General features: G+C 44.9%; 1 protein-coding gene across 1 annotated transcript in view; it reads left to right on the top strand.

Moving 5' to 3' along the window:
- Positions 1-15,480, top strand: part of LOC146208820 (uncharacterized) — a 34,340-nt gene extending 18,860 nt beyond the window's left edge. The window contains exons 6-9 of the mRNA XM_084596171.1: positions 1,118-1,187; positions 6,099-6,135; positions 6,925-6,988; positions 15,056-15,480. Of these exons, the coding sequence (XP_084452297.1) occupies positions 1,118-1,187; positions 6,099-6,135; positions 6,925-6,988; positions 15,056-15,250 (366 nt within the window). The 3' untranslated portion in view covers positions 15,251-15,480. The remainder of the gene's footprint in view (positions 1-1,117; positions 1,188-6,098; positions 6,136-6,924; positions 6,989-15,055) is intronic.
- The last annotated feature ends 5,079 nt before the right edge of the window (positions 15,481-20,559 follow it).

The following is a 20,559-nucleotide window of genomic DNA, read 5'->3' on the forward strand; positions in this document are numbered from 1 at the left end:
ACTATCTCCGGTACCTGATCGAAACACTGGGCTCTTTTTCTTAAAAGGGCCTTCCCTGGACAGTGGCCCTTTAAGCGAAGTTAAGTGCAAATGAGTAATTGTTTTCTTCTTAAAGACCTCCTAAAGCCTAGTTTTTACAAAGCTCCGTAGTGCAGGCTGGTGGTGTGAGCAAGGGCAGCACACCACAACGTTTGGTACGCGCTTTCTCTTAGTGGGCACACCATGCCCAGATAACTGCAAACAAGCTTCGGTCAGTTGGTTTCGACCTTACTAGTCATGGAGGATGAAATAAGAAGTTAATAGACAAAAAGTCCTTGAAATAAAATGAAACAGCGTGTTAAAGTTGTAGCATGCCGTATGCTAAAGCAAAATGTCACATCAACAGTTTCTTACGAAACAGCGTGCATCAAGAGTTCAATCTCCATCTTTCCTTTTACATTCCGTTTGCGCGTGCACGGCGAAGCCTTTATATTTCCTATACATTTTTGAAATAAATTGGCTGTGAGTGCCGTGATTGTCCATGTCTGTGTGTGGTTTCTACCCATTTGTTTATGTTCGTTTTTTCTTTTGCGCTGCAGTAATATCGAAGCCATGCAAACAACGAATCGCTGTCTTTGTATGTATAGCTTTGTATGTACAAATATTTGGGGTAGCCCCTAAACATGGGGCTCAACAGCTCAACAGATGGGCTAAGACACAGTTTAGCCAATTTGAGGCGTCCCATACTTTAAGAACCTTGTTTGCGCATGATGCGTATACATTGCGCCGCCCGATGACGATAGGCGGCAATATACACACACAGAAACTTACCTCATGAGTTTCTAACTGTTTTAGTTTCTGTAATCTTGGATAATGCAACGGAAATTGTTCGGCATTGGAATATCAGGTTCGAACACTGCTGGTCTTTCGTAGCTATTGCGTAGTTTGGGGTAATCATTTCAGGAAATGTCTTCATTAAAATACCCACGTACCTAATCGCTTGAGCAGTTCCTTTCGATTTTCCCTCAAGAGATCTTGCTTTGACAATTTGATGATTCGCTGTTTCAACACATCAGCTCTTTTCGCAAAAAAAAAAAAAAGTTTTTAGAATGTTTCTTCGCCCTTTATTCTTAACCAGATCTACGGCGGGACGCCTTACAGCCTGACCAAAGCTGCCCTGGATCACCTCACGCGATGTGCAGCATTAGGTAAAACACATTAATAAGCATTGAAACTTTTTCCTGTGTAATCTGCATGAAAAGTAAGTTTCCTCGTAGGTACTCGCTGTCTCACTGGTTGCCAGCTGTTTTTGAAGCAGTTACTTCGTTGTTCATCGCCGAGCTTCACAACATAACGACTCCATCTGAACCAGTGGCGCCCTTCACCATATTTTGTTCCCTATAGACCTGCACTGTGTTTACAAACAAAGGGGGCGCTCACGACGCCGCAGCAAACATGGAGTGAAAAGTAGGCTTAGCGCCCATAGGAATGCATGAAAGCAAAAGTTTTCAAAACACGTTTCTAATTTCATGAGGCACCTATGATGCCATTTCTGGTATACAGACCAATCATGAACATCTCAGAACAGATTGTGAAAACATGAAACGCCATTTCAGAGGTGCAGTATATTTAAAACATCGCGAAAAGTTGGGGGGTGCGGATTGGAAGGGCGACCTATAGAAACACATATAAACACATTTCCCCGCAACATTTTTCTCGTTTCACAGAGCATCAGAAGAGGTGGGCGGTCGTCGAAAGTTGGCGAGAGTTTTGAAGTAATATGCGACAAGGTATGCTACGCTATTCCGGAGGCAGTCTGTCTTTAAATCGCCGCTAAATATGTGTTGAGAATATGTATACACCGCCGACAGGCTCGTTATCCGCTGGGTGTTCCTCCGAATCGCGCGAGCTTCTCTTGTAGCCTGGTATGTTGCCATTTGCACTGATTTCGCTTACTCCATTCAAAAAAGCACTTCTCAAACGTCGTGACAAGGGAACGGAAGTAATGGTGCACTGTAACAGACGGTAGAGCAGATGACACTCTGTTCGAGCGCGCACGACGCTGGCCTCCCTGAACGCGACTCACGTGAGTATACAGCAGACAGGGCTTTTTGATCGCCTGCTGCTGCGACTGCGGTTGGTTTATCGTACTGTGTGAGGACTGCCTTCAGCTTAATACTTTGTATCATTTGAGGGGCAGTATAGGGGATGTAACCTGCGCGGCAGCACGTCAGCCAACACGAAAACCTGTCGTGATTGCGAGAACCGAGCGCATAGCTACCTTTTCAGAGATCGGTTTTTAAAATTCACGTTTATTGAGGCACCTCAAAAATTTATTGGCTTCAAAATAAGATGGATTATTTTGTCACACTTTTTTTTTCAAGACATCAGCTAACTCTTAACCATCTGCCGTGTTTATTGGAGCCTTCCTGAACCTTAAAAAGTATCTTGGTAAGCTTTCCTCGCATACATTTTCTATCCCCATACATTTCGCCCTCCCTCTGTAATGCGTTTTCATAGTTTTACAGTGCGTTCTACGATATTCATATTTACTCTTGAGCGAATGACGACAGCATATGTGCGCTGTGAAATCAGAAAGCTGCTTTGAAAGCTTTCGGCTCCATCTATTGATGTGGGTGCTAAGCCTGCTCCCCCCCTCTTGCACACATCGTCCGCCAGGCCTGGCGACAGAGCGCCCCACATCGGTGTTGGTCTATTGTGTAAATTTCACCAGCTAAAAATTGATCGTTCATTTCCACTGCGCACATCCTGCCCTGTTATTCCACATTTTCTTTATTAAGTCCATCCTACTCTGGCATCACCCGTCATTTCTCATCTCCTACACTGTGCTCTAAGCCAGAGACATCTAGGGGGGCGGGGGCGCTTTCTCGCTTTAAACACGTCTTGTCGCTAATAGAAAGATATTGCTTGCTTGACTGAAGTGGTGGCCACACGTACACTTGAGGTGAAGCTCGAGCAACATGTTCGGCTTGTGTTTTGACAGGACTGCTATGTTGCGATTTGGCAAGAGGCCCTCTTGAAAGCAATGCCCTGTGAACGAGCCTTCGTATCTGGACTTCTAGAACAATCCCACTTGTCGCCCACAGCCGGAAAAAGCCGCCTGCAGACATTGTTAGCCGCCTGAATCAGCTGTGCTTCAACGGTCCCGTAAGCTGGGTGTATATGATATGAGCTTCTTCAGTGAGGCGGATAATGCTTCCTATAGAAGGCCTTTTGTGAGGAGAGACAGATAAGATAGTGTCAAAAAAGGGAGTTTTGAGGAGGTTAGGTCTAAAGAATGAACTGAATACAGCTTGTTCTTTCGTACCTCGCTTTGCGGTACGCATAACTACTGAAAGGAACCACATCGTCCCAGCTCTTGCGACGTGAATTGGCATAGATGGCAAACATATATACTGTTGAGCGTCCAATTTGTACGTTCACCAAGGAACTTTGTCTTCGTTTGGCATGGCGATGGATGACAGAAACGATAAGCGGAAAGGCGAAGTAGCTGTTCCACAACATCATCCGTAAACTGCCACACACTATTACTGATAATAGTGAGAGGAGGTCCGTGACGAACGACAAGAACATGGAGGTAAACTCTAGAGGCATCAGCAGCAGTGGCAAACGGCATGGAGATAGTTTCACAGTAATAAATGAGATGGTCAATACATACGATGTCTTCTCGATATTTGGCGGGCGAGCAAGAAAAATAGATTGGGAGGTCAAAATCCCCTTTTCATAAAGGTTTATTTGGAGATGTCTTGCCTCCACCAGTTGTCACGACTCACTGCGTGAGGAACGCCTTGAGGGCCCAGGAAGTCCGCACCGGTGCCTTGAAATCCAGAGAAGAACTGCATCGAGAGTGGCATCGAGAGTACCGGTGGCAGACAGCTGGCTGACACGGGAAAATATGTCTAGAAAGGGAGGAGGAGGAGAAGAAAACATTTATTTACGATGATATGACTTGAGAAGGGAGATTCGTTTGGCTGTGGTACGGCCCATGCACCGAATGCCACCAGACAACCGTGAGCGCAGCACTCACTTTGCCGGTTCAGGCCAGCTCATTTCGTCAATCGCCGACTCCTCGGTTTCAGCTCTGAGTACGGCCATCTGCCGGACAGCTCTTCAAGCCTACCAGACACTCCAGTCACGCAGGCTCTCTCAATAGCTACTCCAGCAGTGTTGCACCAACCACGGGAGCCACCTACATTTCATCGCTTTCCGAGCGAAGATCCAGAAGACTGGACTGAGAGCTACGAACGAATTGAGGCTCTTCACAAATGGGAGGACCACGATAAACTTCGCTTTGTGTACTTAGCATACTTCGCCTTGGATGATACTGCGCGGATATGGCCCGAAAACAGGAAAGCGTCGCTCGACCGCCTGGGATGTGTTCAAGACGGAACTTCCCAAGCACTAACCACGATGGTACGCAAGGTGAGGGCCAAGATTCTGCTTCTAACCCGCCAATAGCATCCAAACAAAAGTGTCGCAGTCTTCGTGAAAGAAATGAAGCGACTTTTTCGACGCGGTGAGCCCGCAATGATTGAGGACAGAACATGCGATAAGGCTCGAACACGTGCCGCAGAATTGTTCGAAGCTATAGACGTTGTCGCTCTTTTCGAGGAAACGGAGGCCGACATTTGTTCAGCGCCATAGCGCAAATGAAGTCACGTTTCCGGATTTCTGGAAAGGGACGCGATTTCTACTAAAGCATAGCTACAGATGTGTAACAATGTCCAAGTACATAAATGTAACGTTTAACAGTTAACTACTGGAAATAAGCCAGCAGTCGCTGAAACCAGGGACAGAGTATGGTATTGTTTCTATTTTATTTGTGATGTCCATCAATTAGAAATTTATAGTATGATTATTGTGCTTAAAAAATGGTAAGAAAGCGGAAAAAATTGGTTACACCAAGTCGGAATGATCGTCGTGAGCTGGCGCATAGGCGACGTCGGCCGTTGCTCCGCGCCGACGCTTCCTACGCTCTTGCTCGCGGCCTTTCACTAAGTAAAACGCACTCCTAAGTAAAACGTACGCCGGCGCCCATCTCGCTGCGGCGAATCTTTTGTCGCCCCCGCATCTAGATCTCGGTCTTTCCTATTACAGGGGCGCAACATACGACAACGTCGGGGCTCGCGAGCGCGACAGAGTCCTCTGAATTACCAGGAACACTACGGAAATGCAGCTGTTGAGTCATCCGCGTGCACACTTATCTTTTTGTTGCGAAAGCAACACTACGACAGCCAAGCGAGGCCTCGGGTGGTCGCAGCTACGTCGTGAAGAGGCGTAGCTACGAAAAGAAGAAGAAGAACGACAACAACAACACCACTCGGTCACCTGCAGCTAATGATTTCGCTCCACATTCGGTTTACCAGCATCGAACCCTTCTCATTTTTATTTTTTGTTTGGTGTTTCTTCCACCAGCTACTCGAAAGAGTATTCCTGGCAGCGCTTCCTCACGCCCAGCTCTTTCGCTTCCGAAAGCAGCCACTCCAAAGCAGGAACGATGTAGAGAGGTTCTAGGAGAATAATATGCCTGTGCCAGTGATTACACTTCTGGAGAGGCTGACGTAGCACTAAAGAGCAAATATTGAGATCGATCGCTGAACATTTTTTTGTTTTTCGTCTTCCTTTTTTATTGTGATAACGCCCCCCCCCCCCCCCCCCTTCATTTTACCCTCCTACTCTCCTTCTTTCTATTAGCGCCGCTAACCTCCGATTTTTTTATCTTCTTTTCCTGTTTGCTTTGACCAGTGTCATTGGATTCGTCCACGCGTCGGTACAGTGTGGCCTCATTTTTAATAGCTCATGATGTAAAAAACAACTACATGCTGGCTCTGCCATCCCAAATGTCTTGAATTTCGTCTACTTTCCCACAAGTCATGTGCTGCCGAAAGAGTGAAAGGTTTTGTACCAAGCCTATTCAAATTCACCCTTTTTATTTATTGCGAAAGAAGGGATTCATGCTTTCTGTTTCCTTTTTCAGTTCGCTGTAAAGGCAGACTAAAAGCCCAGAATTGAATTTTGTGGTGTTTTCGCCCAGTCTTGACAACTCTTTATTGGTCAATTGGTTAGCATGCTGTTTTTGTTTTCTTTCCCTGTTTCAGAAAATGCTCGTCTAGGTGTACGCGTCAACGGCGTAAAGTAAGTCATTCTGCTTCGTTTAAATATAAGCCACAGGCATGAGACGTATATGGCAATTCACGCTTGCCTGTTTTGCGAGAATATTCTAATGTAGCACTGCCAGAAACAGTGCCGTCGGTACAACAACCCTCGATGTCGGAATGTTTTTCATAAGGAAGTCATTCACATGGCAGCAAGTTTTGTGCTATGAAAGCAGACACAGCTACATGTTCACAGATGGCAGAACTCGCTTCTGCTCTTGAGATAAAGCTACAGGAATCAAATCGGGTCAGATTCGTTCACAGAATAAGCGAATATAAGGCAGAGGCACATATTCTCGGAATTTCTAGCGCAGAACAGCACTACTATAAGATGTCTACAGGGGTGCAGATATAGAGCTTTAACTTTCACACAGTTTGTGGAGCTAACATCAGTCCGAATTTCGTATCCTAATTACTTGAGTGGAAGAAAAGCTAAAACATTTGACTTTTGATTTCATGGTTAAGCTTTCAGACCAAAGGTTATCACATACCAGCTTTTTAGCTTTGACGCCTGCTAAATTTTGCCTCTTCATCACGAATAAGCGTCTGCTATAACTTCTCGCAAAGCCTTGCTTCTTCATTTGGAATACCACGCACTACGTAAATTATCTGCATTCGATTATCTGCATTCAATCTAACCTGCAAACCAGATGCTCTTATCTTGAGCTTGGCTTTAATATGTACACAAGTGTCATGATAAAGTTGACAGGCAAGCATTTTCTGCCGAAGTAATGCTGAAATATGTTTGTTTGTTATTGTTTTTTTTTAGCCCCGGAGTCATCAAAACTCCTATTGGGAAACAGCCTGGCACCAGTGACGAGCAGCACTTCGAGGTACTTTTCTTGCTCGTTATGGTCCGTACGGTGAAGTCTGAAAGCAGCTGCACAAACTTTCTTTCCAGCAGTTGTGTGACAGTACCTTCGGTACATCTGTGAAGAAGGTAGCTGTGCCTCATCTTTTGTTACCCTCCGGCTTCCTCCTTCATTGCATATTATATATATATATATATATATATATATATATATATATATATATATATATATATATATATTTATATATGGTTGGTTGGTTAGTTTGTGGGGTTTAACGTCCCAAAGCAACTCAGGCTATGAGAGACGCCGTAGTGGAGGACTCCGGAAATTTCGACCACCTGGGGTTCTTTAACGTGCACTGACATCGCACAGCACACGGGCGCCTTGCTTTTCGCCTCCATCGAAAAGCTGCCGCCGAGGCCGGGATTCGATCTCGCGTCCATGGGAACAGTAGACGAGCGCCGTAACCACTGCGCCACCCCGGCGGGGCGGTATATATATATATATATATATATATATATATATATATATATATATATATATATATATATATATATATATATATATATATATATATATATATATATATATATATATATAAAGAGAGAGAAGGCATATAAGAGAGCCTCTAGTCCCCGTGCACGCGGCAGTAGGTACACTGCACTGCTGACGTCTGTGATTGTCAAATATGCAAGGTAGTTACAATTTAGTTCGATGAAATTCTTCCAGAAATATCCTGCTGAGCTAACTAATGGAGGCGCAGCGAAGTATAAAGCAATATCTAAACTCGCACACAAATGAGGCATAAAAATATAGACGAAACCCAAGCGGGAGACGCATCGCAAAATCGCTCTGAACCCGGACAGAAACCGATAATGTTGCAACCGATGGATGGAACGACACTAATCATCTTAGGACGCATCTTCGTATCCTAATTAAGCGACTAGATATTTGTTAACAAAAACGGTGTCACATAGTGTCAAGAGTTCCCAACAGAAGCAGTGTCTACAAGAGAAGAAAAAATAAGTCATAATACTCAAAACAAAAATCTAAAAAAAAAGATTTCCGCAAAGCGAGACCAGAAGCAGGAAAAAAAAAAAAGTTCCAATAGGTCTTGTACAGCCCTGCTGGCTTCACAACAGCAAACAATGGTTTCTTAACAAGATAGCAAGAAAGTGTAAAGAAAGGAAATTTCATTCTTCTGGGGGCTGCAGAGCTGTCGCTGACAAATATTCTTACTTTCTCTTTAATCAAAAAGGCCTCACTGTTCCCTGAGCGCCCTAATCACCTGCCCTGGCCGGCATTCTTCACATTCAATTGGCAAGTTCGACCCGCCGCTGTTTTTTAACACTCTTCGTGCCATGACTGCTCTTGATTCGACTTTGTTACACTGTATTTATTGTTTTGTTCATTTCGTTATTTGCATGTTTATTCATTTTTATTCTATAAAAATTTAGCAAACCACAAAAGAAGTCTCAGAAAACTGAAAGGGCGGTCAGAACAGACGAAATCCCTAGAAAAGCAAGTCGTGTCGAATTTTCCACCCACCTTAATTATATTTAGTGATTATAGTTTTTTTTTTTTTTTTTTTCAAACGGCTTCGACATTTCTACTCGCTTGATAATGAGACGATAGCGGTGCGATAAATGCTTGTATTATTCTTGTATTTCCAATCACTGCTTCAAATATTGCCTTTTGACCGATTGAGTGCGGACCGACTTTCCTTTTGCTCTTGAGTTTTATTCATGTCATTTTTTTACAAAACAATGGTAGGATGCGAATACGCTCTAATCCGTCTCAAATTGTCAGTGTAGCCGATCTAGAGCGAAATTCCCCTAATGCATAATTACAAATCTGCTACAATTTGGGGAATTCCCTTAAGCTTTTACCAGTGCCATTCCCACTTCGAGTTATTGAGCAATTCGCTCTCGCCCTGCCATCTGGTCTGCTGACCATCCTGGTTAGCTCAGTTAGTGGAGCGACAGGCCCGGATAGGCGGTGGTCCCGGGTTCGTTCCCTGGACCGGGACAAATTTTAATTTGACTGCGAAATTCCTGAGAAGGGTGTATTAGCTTTCGTTGTATAGCCGTAAGGCTGCGCTTGGGTGGAAGCTAAAGAGCAAATACTCCCTTATTACAAATCTTCTTTACCTAGCGAGTTCTCCTAAACTTTGGAACAGCACCAGATTTTCCAAGCCTCCCATTGATTTCTCTGCTTCATCACCAACCACCCTAAATTATGTCCATTATTCGAAGCAATCCACACACGCAGCAGCTATTTCTTTATTTGCTTCTGTGTGAACAATTATAGACTTTATTAGGTATCGCCTTGTTTCAGACCTTCTCGCCCGGATTCGCGCTCAGAAGTGTGTGACACACTAACTACCTCGGCAACTGCGTTAACGCGTGCCTGCGCACCTTGAGGCGGCATTTCTATTTTCTGAGAATTACCGCCGGGGTGGTGCAGTGGTAAGACGCCCGACTACTGTGCCGGAGTTCCCGGGTTCGAATCCCGGCCTCGGCGGCTGCGTTTCGATGGAGACGAAACGAAGTGGCGTCCGTGTGCTGTGCGATGTCAGCGCATGTTAAAGATCCCCAGGTGGTCGAAATTACTCCGTAGCCCTCCACTACGGCTCCTCTTTCTCTCTTTCCACTTTCACTCCCACCTTTATCCCTTCCCTTACGGCGCGGTTCAGGTGTCCACAGCGCAAGTGTGACAGATACTGCGCCTTTCCCTTCCTATGAACCAACCAACCAACTGCTCAATTTAGAAGCATGCGGGGCCTAGACATTCAGAAGAAAGACGGAGGTTACTGTCGGGATTAAAAGTCTTTGGAATGCACGTCTGCCGATTTTGGACTATAATCGCGTTGTGAAGTAATGGCACTTTTTGGTAGAACAGACGAAAGAACTTAAGTTCAACTTTTACACCCGCAAGAACAATTCATTTGAAACTGCTGGCCGGTCAAAAAGCTGCGTTTCTTAGGTTGTCGTTCGCGTGTTATAGGAAGTTCTGTCCCCGATAACAGATAACAGATTAACGACAAAAACAGACGTTGTCCGCATAAATGAAGTGAAAGACCAGCGCGGTGGTGCAGTGGTAAGACGCCCGACTACTGTGCCGGAGTCCCCGGGTTCGAACCCTACCTCGGCGGCTGCGTTTCGATGGAGGCGAAACGGAGTGGCGTCCGTGTGCTGCACGATGTCAGTGCACGTTAAAGATCCCCAGGTAGTCGAAATTACTCCGGAGCCCTCGACTACAGGCACCCCTTTTCTCTTTCCGCTTCCACTCTCACCGATCCCTTCCCTTGCAGTGCGGTTCAGGTGTCCACAAACTCAAGTGTGACAGATACGGCGCCTTTCCCTTCCCGTGAACCATATATGATTAAGAAGAAGAATAACTCTAGAATGACGGAAGACATCCTCGTCGTGTGAATGGGAAGTGACATCAGTCGCGTAATATTGCCGGTCACATGTCACAACATTTACCGGAGCAAGACACGTGAACGTGCGCAAACAGCGAGCGCTGTGTTGTCGCGGGTCACCGCAGAATCCGACCTTAGTGTAGGGCTTACGCATTAGCAAGGGATGAGCAAGGTGCAAGCAGAATTTATCACGTTACTTGGTTGGTTTGGTTGGTTTGTGGGATTTAACGTCCCAAAGCGACTCACGCTATGAGAGACGCTTATCACGTTGCGTAGCACACCATAACTGGTAAATGCGTTCGGTGCTAGCAGTTCTCAGGCACTGAAAGCTGATCTCGCCATTTTTCTTTTATGAGCCCCTCATTTAGCAGTGCTCAGGAATACTGCCCGACCCATGCGTGAAGCACTAAAAGAAAATACATTTGCATTCCTAAAAAGAGGCGAATGTGGCGTGCCGCACAGTCTTGACTCTAGAGTTGCCACTGAAAGAAATTGCGTACCTAATTCAAGAAAAAATAAGTATTCCTCTAGGAATCGAACCCAGCGCTGATAACCAGAAGTTTTAGCAAGCTGATGGCATAGGCGAGACCTAATTGATACACAACTCAAAATGGGAGCACATCTGCTGTGCCTGAGTGAATGGTAATGAGTAATTATTACCTTGCTATGTGAATGCTTCGCATTTTTGTGGTTTCTTGCCTCGAAAAACTACATATGTAGGGTTTATTTCTAGTACCACGTGAAACAAACTGCGAGAGATGGAGATGAAAATAAACAACATTTTGACTGGCTAGTTGGTGCACGCTCGGCAACTAAGGCGGAAGTAGGAAGCAGGCGGTATACAGCGCTCGCTAACTGCCCGAAACAAAACCGTGTTTCTGGCGCTGTGTCCAGCCTGTGCCTATTCACATTGTTAGCGCCCGTCAGGCAGAGAAGGCTTTTAGAAAGCAGACGCGCACTGGATCGGGCGAGGAAGCGCAGGTAAAGCATTTTTTTATGGCGGTGGACTGTAAACCTAACTTTTGATATTTCGCGAACGCATATTACGACGAAAATGAAACGCGCATGCGTAATAAGCTTACAGTCACTAACAAGCATGACAGAAGAGTTCGCTGCATGAGCTCTTCTACGAACATTTCAGCGCCCAGCAACGCCACAGGCTGCTAGACAAAACTTAGATGGAGCGTTATATATCCCAGGAAACTATAATAAAAATATTCCTAGGCCTGCACCGCCACAATGGGTTCAAAGCAGTTGAAAATAATAATACAAAATGCTGTGTAATCCAGAGCTCTTCAGTACTATAGCAGTTGAGAAACTTCTCATGGGGCCCATAAAAAAAAACGGTAGTTTTGATTGGTCAAAATTTGGGTGTATACGAATAGTGGCGGCGCCCGCGGCCACTAGAGAAAACTGTGCCAAATTGCAAACTTCCCGATTGTTGACAAATGTGCAATCATTGGAAAAATAAAATATGTTCAAGAATAGCAGTAGCGAAAATTCTTAGACATAAAAGCCATAAAGGTAATAAGGTGAAAAAGAAGAATAAAAGGTGATTTACAAAAAGCAATGACGGCAATAGCAGAAAGTTTCTATTGATCGCTTCTAAATGGCGCGGCAATTCATAGGCAAGCTAAAGAAATGCATACAAGAACTAGCCATGCACTTTTTCAAGCGGAGTTTCGCAACCGGCATGATCCAAAGGATCTGGTGTAACCTGTGCTACACCAAGAGCTCATTCATGAGGGTTGTTGGCAGCTCTGATCCTATACATACGCAAGGAACAGTACAAAGGAAGATGTCACTAAGGAAACCTTAGCCAAGCTTATTCATTGCGTCACTTGCAAGCACCCGCGTGACAGAAGTAATGGCGTAGAGTGTACATGAAATCCTGACCTATTGTCGGTGTATCAGGACAAGCTTTTTTTTGTTTGTTATTGCTTTTACAATGCAACTATGTCACGCTTTCCATGAGATATATTTTAATAGCAGATGTAAGCAACAAGGAGTATGTAATAGCGTCAGCACGGCCGTGGTTTCACATTTTATGTGTGCTGCGAAGCAACCACACGCACAAAAACAATTACACGAACACCAGCAAAAAGCATGTGGCCACTGCAAGAATATGAGATCCTAAACAAGAACACGCACAAGGGAGGTACAACAGTCTCGCTGCGGTGGCTCAGTGGTTATGGCTTTCGATTGCTGCACCCAAAGATGTGGATGGACTTCCTACCGCGGCGGCCGCTTTTCAATGAAAGCGGAAAGCAAGGCGTCCGTGTGCTGTGCGATGTCAGTACACGTTAAAGAACCCTCGTTGGCCGATATTTCAAGAGCCCTCCACTACAGCATCTCTCGTAGCCTGGGTCACTTTGATACGTTAAACCTCATTAAGCAAAACAAAAGCTTAACTGGGCGGAAGAGGTAAGAACGTTTGCAAGGGATGACGTATACGCAGCTAGCACAAGATTGGGTTCACTAGAGAGATATGGGAGGGGTCTTTGCTTTGCAAATGATTATGATCCGGTTGCTGCTTATGACGCTTACAGGAGCACTATAAAGAAATTTAGCGTTGATTCTGAATATTTTTGCCTGTTCCTAAATTTATATGGCCCAGAAGAGATAGTCATTTTCTTGTGGTGTGGAAGGGCGAGGAAATGTAAAATGTATACCTTTAAATGCAATTCTGCATTACACAAACCGAAGGGAAGGGGGTGCCCTTTTGGACTTTTGAAGTCTGATGAGTTTGTATACCATAAGTGAAAATAATAATAGAATGGTTAGGACTAGTGGTATTTATTTCTAAATGCGTTATTTGATGCAAAATATTAGATTTAGCGTTAGTAAAGCTTTAGTAAAGTTAGTAAAGTAAAACGTTAGTAAAGAAAGGACGAGCCATACGTGAAAGTGCTCGAAGGTATATATAAAGTGTGCACAGCAACCATAGTTCTGCATAAAGAAAGCAACAAGATTCCTATAAAGAAAGGTGTTAGGCAAGGAGACACGATCTCTCCAGTACTATTCACAGCTTGCTTAGAAGAAGTATTCAGAGACTTAGAATGGGAGCAGTTAGGGATAAGAGTAGATGAATACCTCAGTAATCTGCGATTTGCTGATGACATTGCCTTGCTGAGTAACTCAGGGGATGAATTGTAAAAAATGATTGATGACCTAGACAGGAAAGATAAAACGGTAGGCTTGAAATTCAATATGCAGAAGACTAAGATAATGTTCAGTAGCCTAGGGAAGGAACAGCAGTTTACGTTAGGTAGCGAAGCACTGGAAGTAGTAGGCGAATATATCTATTTAGGAAAGTAGTAACCGCAGATACGGACCATGAAAGGGAAATAACAAGGCGAATAAGACTGGAATGGAGCGCATTTGGCAAGCACTCCCGGATTATGACTAGCAGCTTACCGGTATCGCTCAAGAGGAAAGTATACAACAGTTGCATCTTACCTGTACTTACCTATGAGGCGGAATCGTGGAGGCTAACAAAGAGGGTTCTACTTAAGTTAAGGACAACGCAGTGGGCTATGGAAAGAAAAATGGTAGGGATACCGTTAAGAGATAGGAAACGGGCAGAATGGGTCAGAGAAATCACTCAAGTCAATGGCATTCTAATGGAAATCAAGAAAAAGAAATGGGCATGGGCAGGACACGTAGCGCGAAGAAAGAATAACCGATGGTCGATTAGGGCAACAAACTGGATTCCAAGGGAAGGAAAGCGTAGCAGGGGGCGGCGGAAAATTAGATGGGCGGATGAGGTTAAGACGTTCGCAGGGGTCAAGTGGATGCAGCTCGCACAGGGCCGGGTTAATTGGAGGAATATGGAAGAGGCCTTCGCCCTGCAGTGGGTGTAGTCAGGCTGATGATAATGATGATGATGATAGTAAAGAGATTAAACAAAATTTCACAGTGTCCTATTGTGAATTATAGGTTATTACTAGACCGGAGCTCCTTGAATCTGTGACCACCATTCTACCTTAATGCCTATAAGCTATACATATATAATAAAATTTTAAAAATATACAACATGAATGTCCTAGCACACGTATGTAAATATGTACGGTATATTTAAGTTGATGACAGCAATTATAAAGCACTTTTGCAGCAATTTGCTGTCCTGCACAGTAACAAAATGTTGCTTGTTGTATACATTATGCAATATAATATAAAATGCCTTACATTGCTATTTTTATATAATACGTGAGAACACTAGCGTATTAGATATAGTACACAATGTCTAGAGGACTACTAGGATATTCTAACAGCGCGGATGTGGTTCTTATTGCCTGCAGTGCGGACGTTTTCAGCACGGCACTTAATCCAAGTGTGTTCCCAGAGCACACCAGCCTCTCTGCTGGAGCTAGGCAAAGCCACTACTTCACTTATCGGCCAATTGCACGTCCATCTAGCCATTTTCAAAGACATTTCAAAAGAAATGGGATGAGATAAGATGCCAGCGTATTGCAAAGCCGCGGGGCCAAGATAATGTCTCCCCCAGCCCAGGTCAGTCATCCGCTGTTCTGGCCAGTCAGATTAATGCCGTCGCAGGCCTGGCCAAGCAGGGGCGGCCCCAAGTGACTGGTTCGTGACCCGTTCGTTGATACGTTATCTGGATGCATCTTTACGAGTCCTTTTCCGCTTGATCTTGCTCCCAGCTCTTGGACAAGCTGACCGCCGGGGCTCACGCAATGGGCCGAGTGGGGCTGCCCGAGGAGGTGGCCCGCTGCATCGCCTTCCTGGCTTCTGACGATGCCTCCTTCGTTACTGGAATCACCATGCCGGTAGATGGTGGCTTGTTGCTCATGTCAAGCTTGGGCCAGGACCGGCTGCCTCCGCTCGACGCACATTGAGCACTCGTGGGCCCATGGCGCGAGGTCTGCTAGATGCGTGGGAATTCGTTTTCAAGCCAACTCAGAAAGAATAAACTCAAGCATATAGCAAGCGTATGCAGCATTCAGCTGGCTGGCGAGCTGGCCCACATTCATTCTGAATTAAGAGCGGTGGCGAACAGGCGAAAAGACTAACACAAAGAAAAATATGGCGTAATACTTATCAGTTGGTAATGTACTGAAGAATAAAAAAAAACACCCCTTAAACACCCGAAAGCCTGGCCTGTCCAGCAACCAAAACAAAACATTGTAAGAGATTGCAATGCGTCCGTAGCCACTTGTACAGAACGCTACCTCCCTCGCCTGCAATATGCAAGAGGTGTACTGAATCAATTTTCTGTTCAACGAAGAACACCGCCTGCACAATGTGCCTTGCTGCAATCTGAGCCGATGTGAGGCACCATGTAGGCACAGGACACACGCGGTCTTCTTTCGGGCCTCCTACTGATACACCTGGGCTAAATGTGAAGCCTATACTGCTTCAGTTTTGACATGATCTCGCCACTTGAGCATAAAAACATTTCTAGCCTAACTCTAGGATTGTTTCTAGGGTTTAGGAATGTTTCTGGAAATGTTTTTAGGATTTAGGCTAGAAAAATTCCTAGTATAAACCCTATAGCTTCGAACAGCAAGAGAAATGAAACTAGATATGCTTGCACATAAATTTCGCATTTGGCCAACTCAGCGAAATCAATTGCAAGTATTTTTTTTTTCATCTGTTGAAAGAACAGAGCATAGCACCACCGCTGACTCCAAATGCCAAGTTTTCACCGAAACAAACACACACGCAGAGGAAACAGTATTGCTTTCTTTAGGTGAGCGTAAAATACACGTAACTTGGTATTTTCCTTCTGGAAGTCTTTATTGCATGTTATTTTTTAGTCATATTGTCAGGCATTTATAGGATAAAGCAAAATTTTATAGGATATTTTACATGATAAAGCAAAATGGTTAGAACTCAATAAAAGGAAGTTTATAGGCTCACATGAATAAGCGATTAGTTTGATGGCTCAAGAAAATAGCAACATCTTGACAAGCTGCGCCTCGTACATGAAGAAAAATGTGCAGATATACCACCTGTACAGATTCTTAGAGAAACTCCTACTCAGCCGCCGAATCTATATTTGCGAATGAGGCACGATCAGCTGTCGTAACCGCATCCAATAAAATGAGCTGGAATATCGAAATTCGTGCAAAAGTATATATCGAGCCATGCATGCAAAATCAACATAGACTCAGCTGAATAAATTCGGTGTTTCGAACCGAAAGCTATCGGAATCATTCGGAACTAGTTAGGGTTTTGGACTTTTTCAACGAATTCCAGGTACTCTGAATGAGAAGTTTCAACTAAATCCAAATGAATATTTTTGCAATTTGTCCATTTACTTTCTCGGACTATTTCGACTACTTCCAGTTGATTCTATGTAGCAAATAGCATCTGGGAAAAAAACTTCTTTCAAAACAGACATCTGCGTGTTATTAGTATCTCTGGTGTGGCTCCGGTAATTGTATCTGGGTGGAAACCTTGAGGCCAGTGATGAAAAAAAAAAACAAAAGAATTTTAATTGATCGTGGAAGGTAAAATTTTTTAACGCAAGAACATTAGTGCCCCGTGTCGAAAACATTTTCCGTCGGCGGCTTCGGTCGTTTGAGGACTCTCAGCGTTAAAAAAACAGAGCGTGCCTTTGGCATCTAGGCCATCAAAACTAAGCTTTAGCGGCCCCATGTCAGCAAGGATTACGCGGCGGCTGTTTGAAACCTCGAAGCGATTTTCTTTGTGGCGTCGCTCTGATTGGCTAAACCATTTTGGTATGGTCACAACTACGTGACTTTGCGCGGGTAATTCAAATCCAGTCCGTTATAGTGGCTTCAGCGCGCGAGTATCCCGTATGGGTCTTTCAAGTTCGCCGGCCAACAGAGAGACTGATGAAGCCTATTACATACCATGACTGACGTTTGCGTGCATTCACAATAAAACAATAAAAAAAAAAAAAGAGAAAACACATCAGAACGGATGGCAAACGGCCGGGTTTGAAGCCATGTACTTGGGTTGAATAGCCGAGCATCTTAACCACTGGTTTAAGTACGGTTAAACATCTACCGAAGCGGCTCCCAGGTGGCGTCACAAGTAGAACTAATCTCATGGTCTCTGAGACCACGAGCACACCGTTGCACCGCCACTGATAGCGGAGGCCACGGTTAAACCTACGCTATTAGACGCGGCGGCTTCAGCTTTATCTGCACCGCACCAGGCCCATAGCCATATAAAGTTTGTATCAGTAAGTGCCATGCAAACAACAGTAATTAAAGTTAGGACAAATAAGATGAAAAAGATACAGACAGTTCAACCACCGCAGCCGTACAATTAAGAGCGTTAGCTCAAGTGTTACAGAATTTAATCCTAGGTCAGTATCGACGTGTACATCTTGAAACAATTCGTTTAGTAGCACCCACACCTCTCTGCGACCACTTGTTCGCCCGCCATGGCCCCCGAAGATCACACCCCATCGCGGTTTTGAGGAATAAAGGTCGTCTGTGCAAATACCTCGCACATGTTAGAATTTAGCTCGAAAAACAATTCTGTGCACTTAATGGTGTCAATTCGTTTGACAGCACTAGAACCCCGTACCTGATACGGGCGGACCAGAATATTGCTACCAATGGAGATCATAATTGGCAATACACGCACCCATTCCCAGATGGAGTATATAAGGCCGGTCATTATATAGCAGGAAGGCTCCCCTGATGGGGCTGGGGCAGGTGGGTCGCCGCCGGGGCCAGCCTGCCACCGAATTTTTCTCTGTTATATGCCGTCATTGCACCCGCCACCGCCTCGGTGGTGGACAACGGCTGTTGTTGAGGCGCGCGTCTTTCTTTCCCTCTTCCTTTTCTTTCTCTCTATTTTCTCTTCTGTCTGCAGCGGAGGTGGCTCAGCTACAGAGCCAGTAGCAGACCCGTGCATTTTATTTTCCTTCTTCCTACAGCCACAACAACAGTATATATTAGGTAATTAAGCGGTGGTGGATGACGTCACACATGGTGAACCAGGGTGTGGACTCCATTGTATGGGTCCGAAGCTTTACTTATTTTCCCCTCTGAACACTTTAGAAACGCCACTTTTGTCCTTGGTGTCAAGGTTACGGCAAGATCGCTGTTTCGAGAAAAATATTACCCACATTACAAGTGACGACGCTTTTTTTCAGTTCAGCTGTTCTACGTCGTCTTGAGAAAGAGAGAAACAAAAGACCTTTCAAAATAATTTCTCACCTTTGTATAAAATGATGTGCAAGGCAGGTCGGCTGCCGCTTTCTCTATCTCTCTCTCTTTATTTCCCTCTCCACATGTGCTTAAATAACTGACAACCATCTCCGTTTTGGTTTCACCGCGCTAACACATTGAACGACAGAAAAGACAAACACCACGGAGCGCGAACTAACAACTGATTTTAGTGGATGAAACGGAAGTCATTTTATACACAAAACGTGGTCGTCATCAAACAAACATAAGCAACGAGGAAACATGAGGAAACAATCATCGCAGGTAACAAAGGCATACAGCTAGAAACACTCATCGCGATAATCTAAGCAAATCAACTTCTTTCGCAGACAACGACAGTGATACGTTGCTGATACACATACGGCCCCGACGGATTTTATTTCAAACGCTTCTGTGATCCCTCTTTCGGTTTTTTCAAATTGAAACTTACATTTGCAGTGCTGGCAAATGTGTGTGTGTGTGTGTGTGTGTGTGTGTGTGTGTGCGTGCGTGTGCGTGTGTGCGTGCGTGCGTGCGTGCGTGCGTGTGTGTGTGTGTGTGTGTGCGTGTGTGTGTGTGTGTGTGTGTGTGTGTGTGTGTGTGTGTGTGCGTGCGTGCGTGCGTGCGTGCGTGCGTGTGTGCGTGCGTGCGTGCGTGCGTGCGTGCGTGCGTGCGTGTGTGTGTGTGTGTGTGTGTGTGTGTGTGTGTGTGTGTGTGTGTGTGTGTGTGTGTGTGTGTGTGTGTGTGTGTGTGTGTGTGTGTGTGTGTGTGTGTGTGTGTGTGTGTGTGTGTGTGTGTGTGTGTGTGTGTGTGTGTGTGTGTGTGTGTGTGTGTGTGTGTGTGTGTGTGTGTGTGTGTGTGTGTGTGTGTGTGTGTGTGTGTGTGTGTGTGTGTGTGTGTGTGTGTGTGTGTGTGTGTGTGTGTGTGTGTGTGTGTGTGTGTGTGTGTGTGTGTGTGTGTGTGTGTGTGTGTGTGTGTGTGAAGAAGCAGGGTTGGAGCGATGAGTTGTATGTGCTCAAGCTTTTACGTACAGATGGATGTTGATGGAAGGAATGGCGCAATGTGCACAGCGCGAGAACAGTTGCAGTGTGCACCCGATGTGACCGGCCACGGCTATAGCTACGATGTTCTGTATTCGCTTGCATGAGATGTTCTAGCTAGGTTCGAGGCCGCTCTATTCCAGTGGATATTGTTTTCGTCCGAGCTCGTCATAAGCATGCTACAACATTCCTGGTTGGGTTTGACCATGTAAAGCATGTGCTTTTGAACTACAGTTATCCGTGGTTAAACCTGGTTAGATCGATGATACCTATTAAAACACTATTCGAACTAGTTACCCACGACAGGGAGCGTGGACTGTGACGTCAGTAGTCACGCACAAGCAAGATCGTTGCTCGGCCCGACGGCCGTATGAGTGCACTCGTGTAACGCTCTCCCCGCCTTACCGCGGAGGGAACCGTTTGCCTGCCGCCAGTGATGTGTGAGGTTCGTTTTCTGGGCGCATCTTTCTGCGCCCTCATTAGTGCACGCCAGCATCTTTGTCCTCCTATGGGGAAGCCTTGCATCGCTAGCCACGACCATGTGCGCAAAGACGAGACAAGCCATAGACCGACGGTAAGGAAGCGACCAACGCTCATTTCTGGAAGTAGCAAGCTGCTTTCATAAAGTTTCGAAGATAAGCGCTGTCATTTGCGCAGGACTGCTATCGGCCAGGTGACGAGGTTCTGGATTGCTTGTCTTTCAACTGTATAACCAGGGGTTATTTCTCAGGTAAGATAACGCGAAGTATGGGTGGCTGACATCCTAAATTCACCTTGTACGTTTATTCCTTCGCTTGATATACTAAGTCGCGCTGAACTTCAGAAAAATGTTATAAAAATTATTGCAAGTTGCATTACGATTTCGTGACGTAAAAACATTAGTATAACATTCAAAATATATATTATTTAAATGTTGACTTTTCAGGGTTGTTATAAATTAGAAATAATGTTTTTATATTGCATTATTATATTAAA

Source organism: Amblyomma maculatum, chromosome 1 (genome assembly GCF_055883805.1).
Source record: "Amblyomma maculatum isolate TAMU_Amacu chromosome 1, ASM5588380v1, whole genome shotgun sequence".
In the NCBI taxonomy this organism is placed as follows: Eukaryota; Metazoa; Arthropoda; class Arachnida; order Ixodida; family Ixodidae; genus Amblyomma; species Amblyomma maculatum.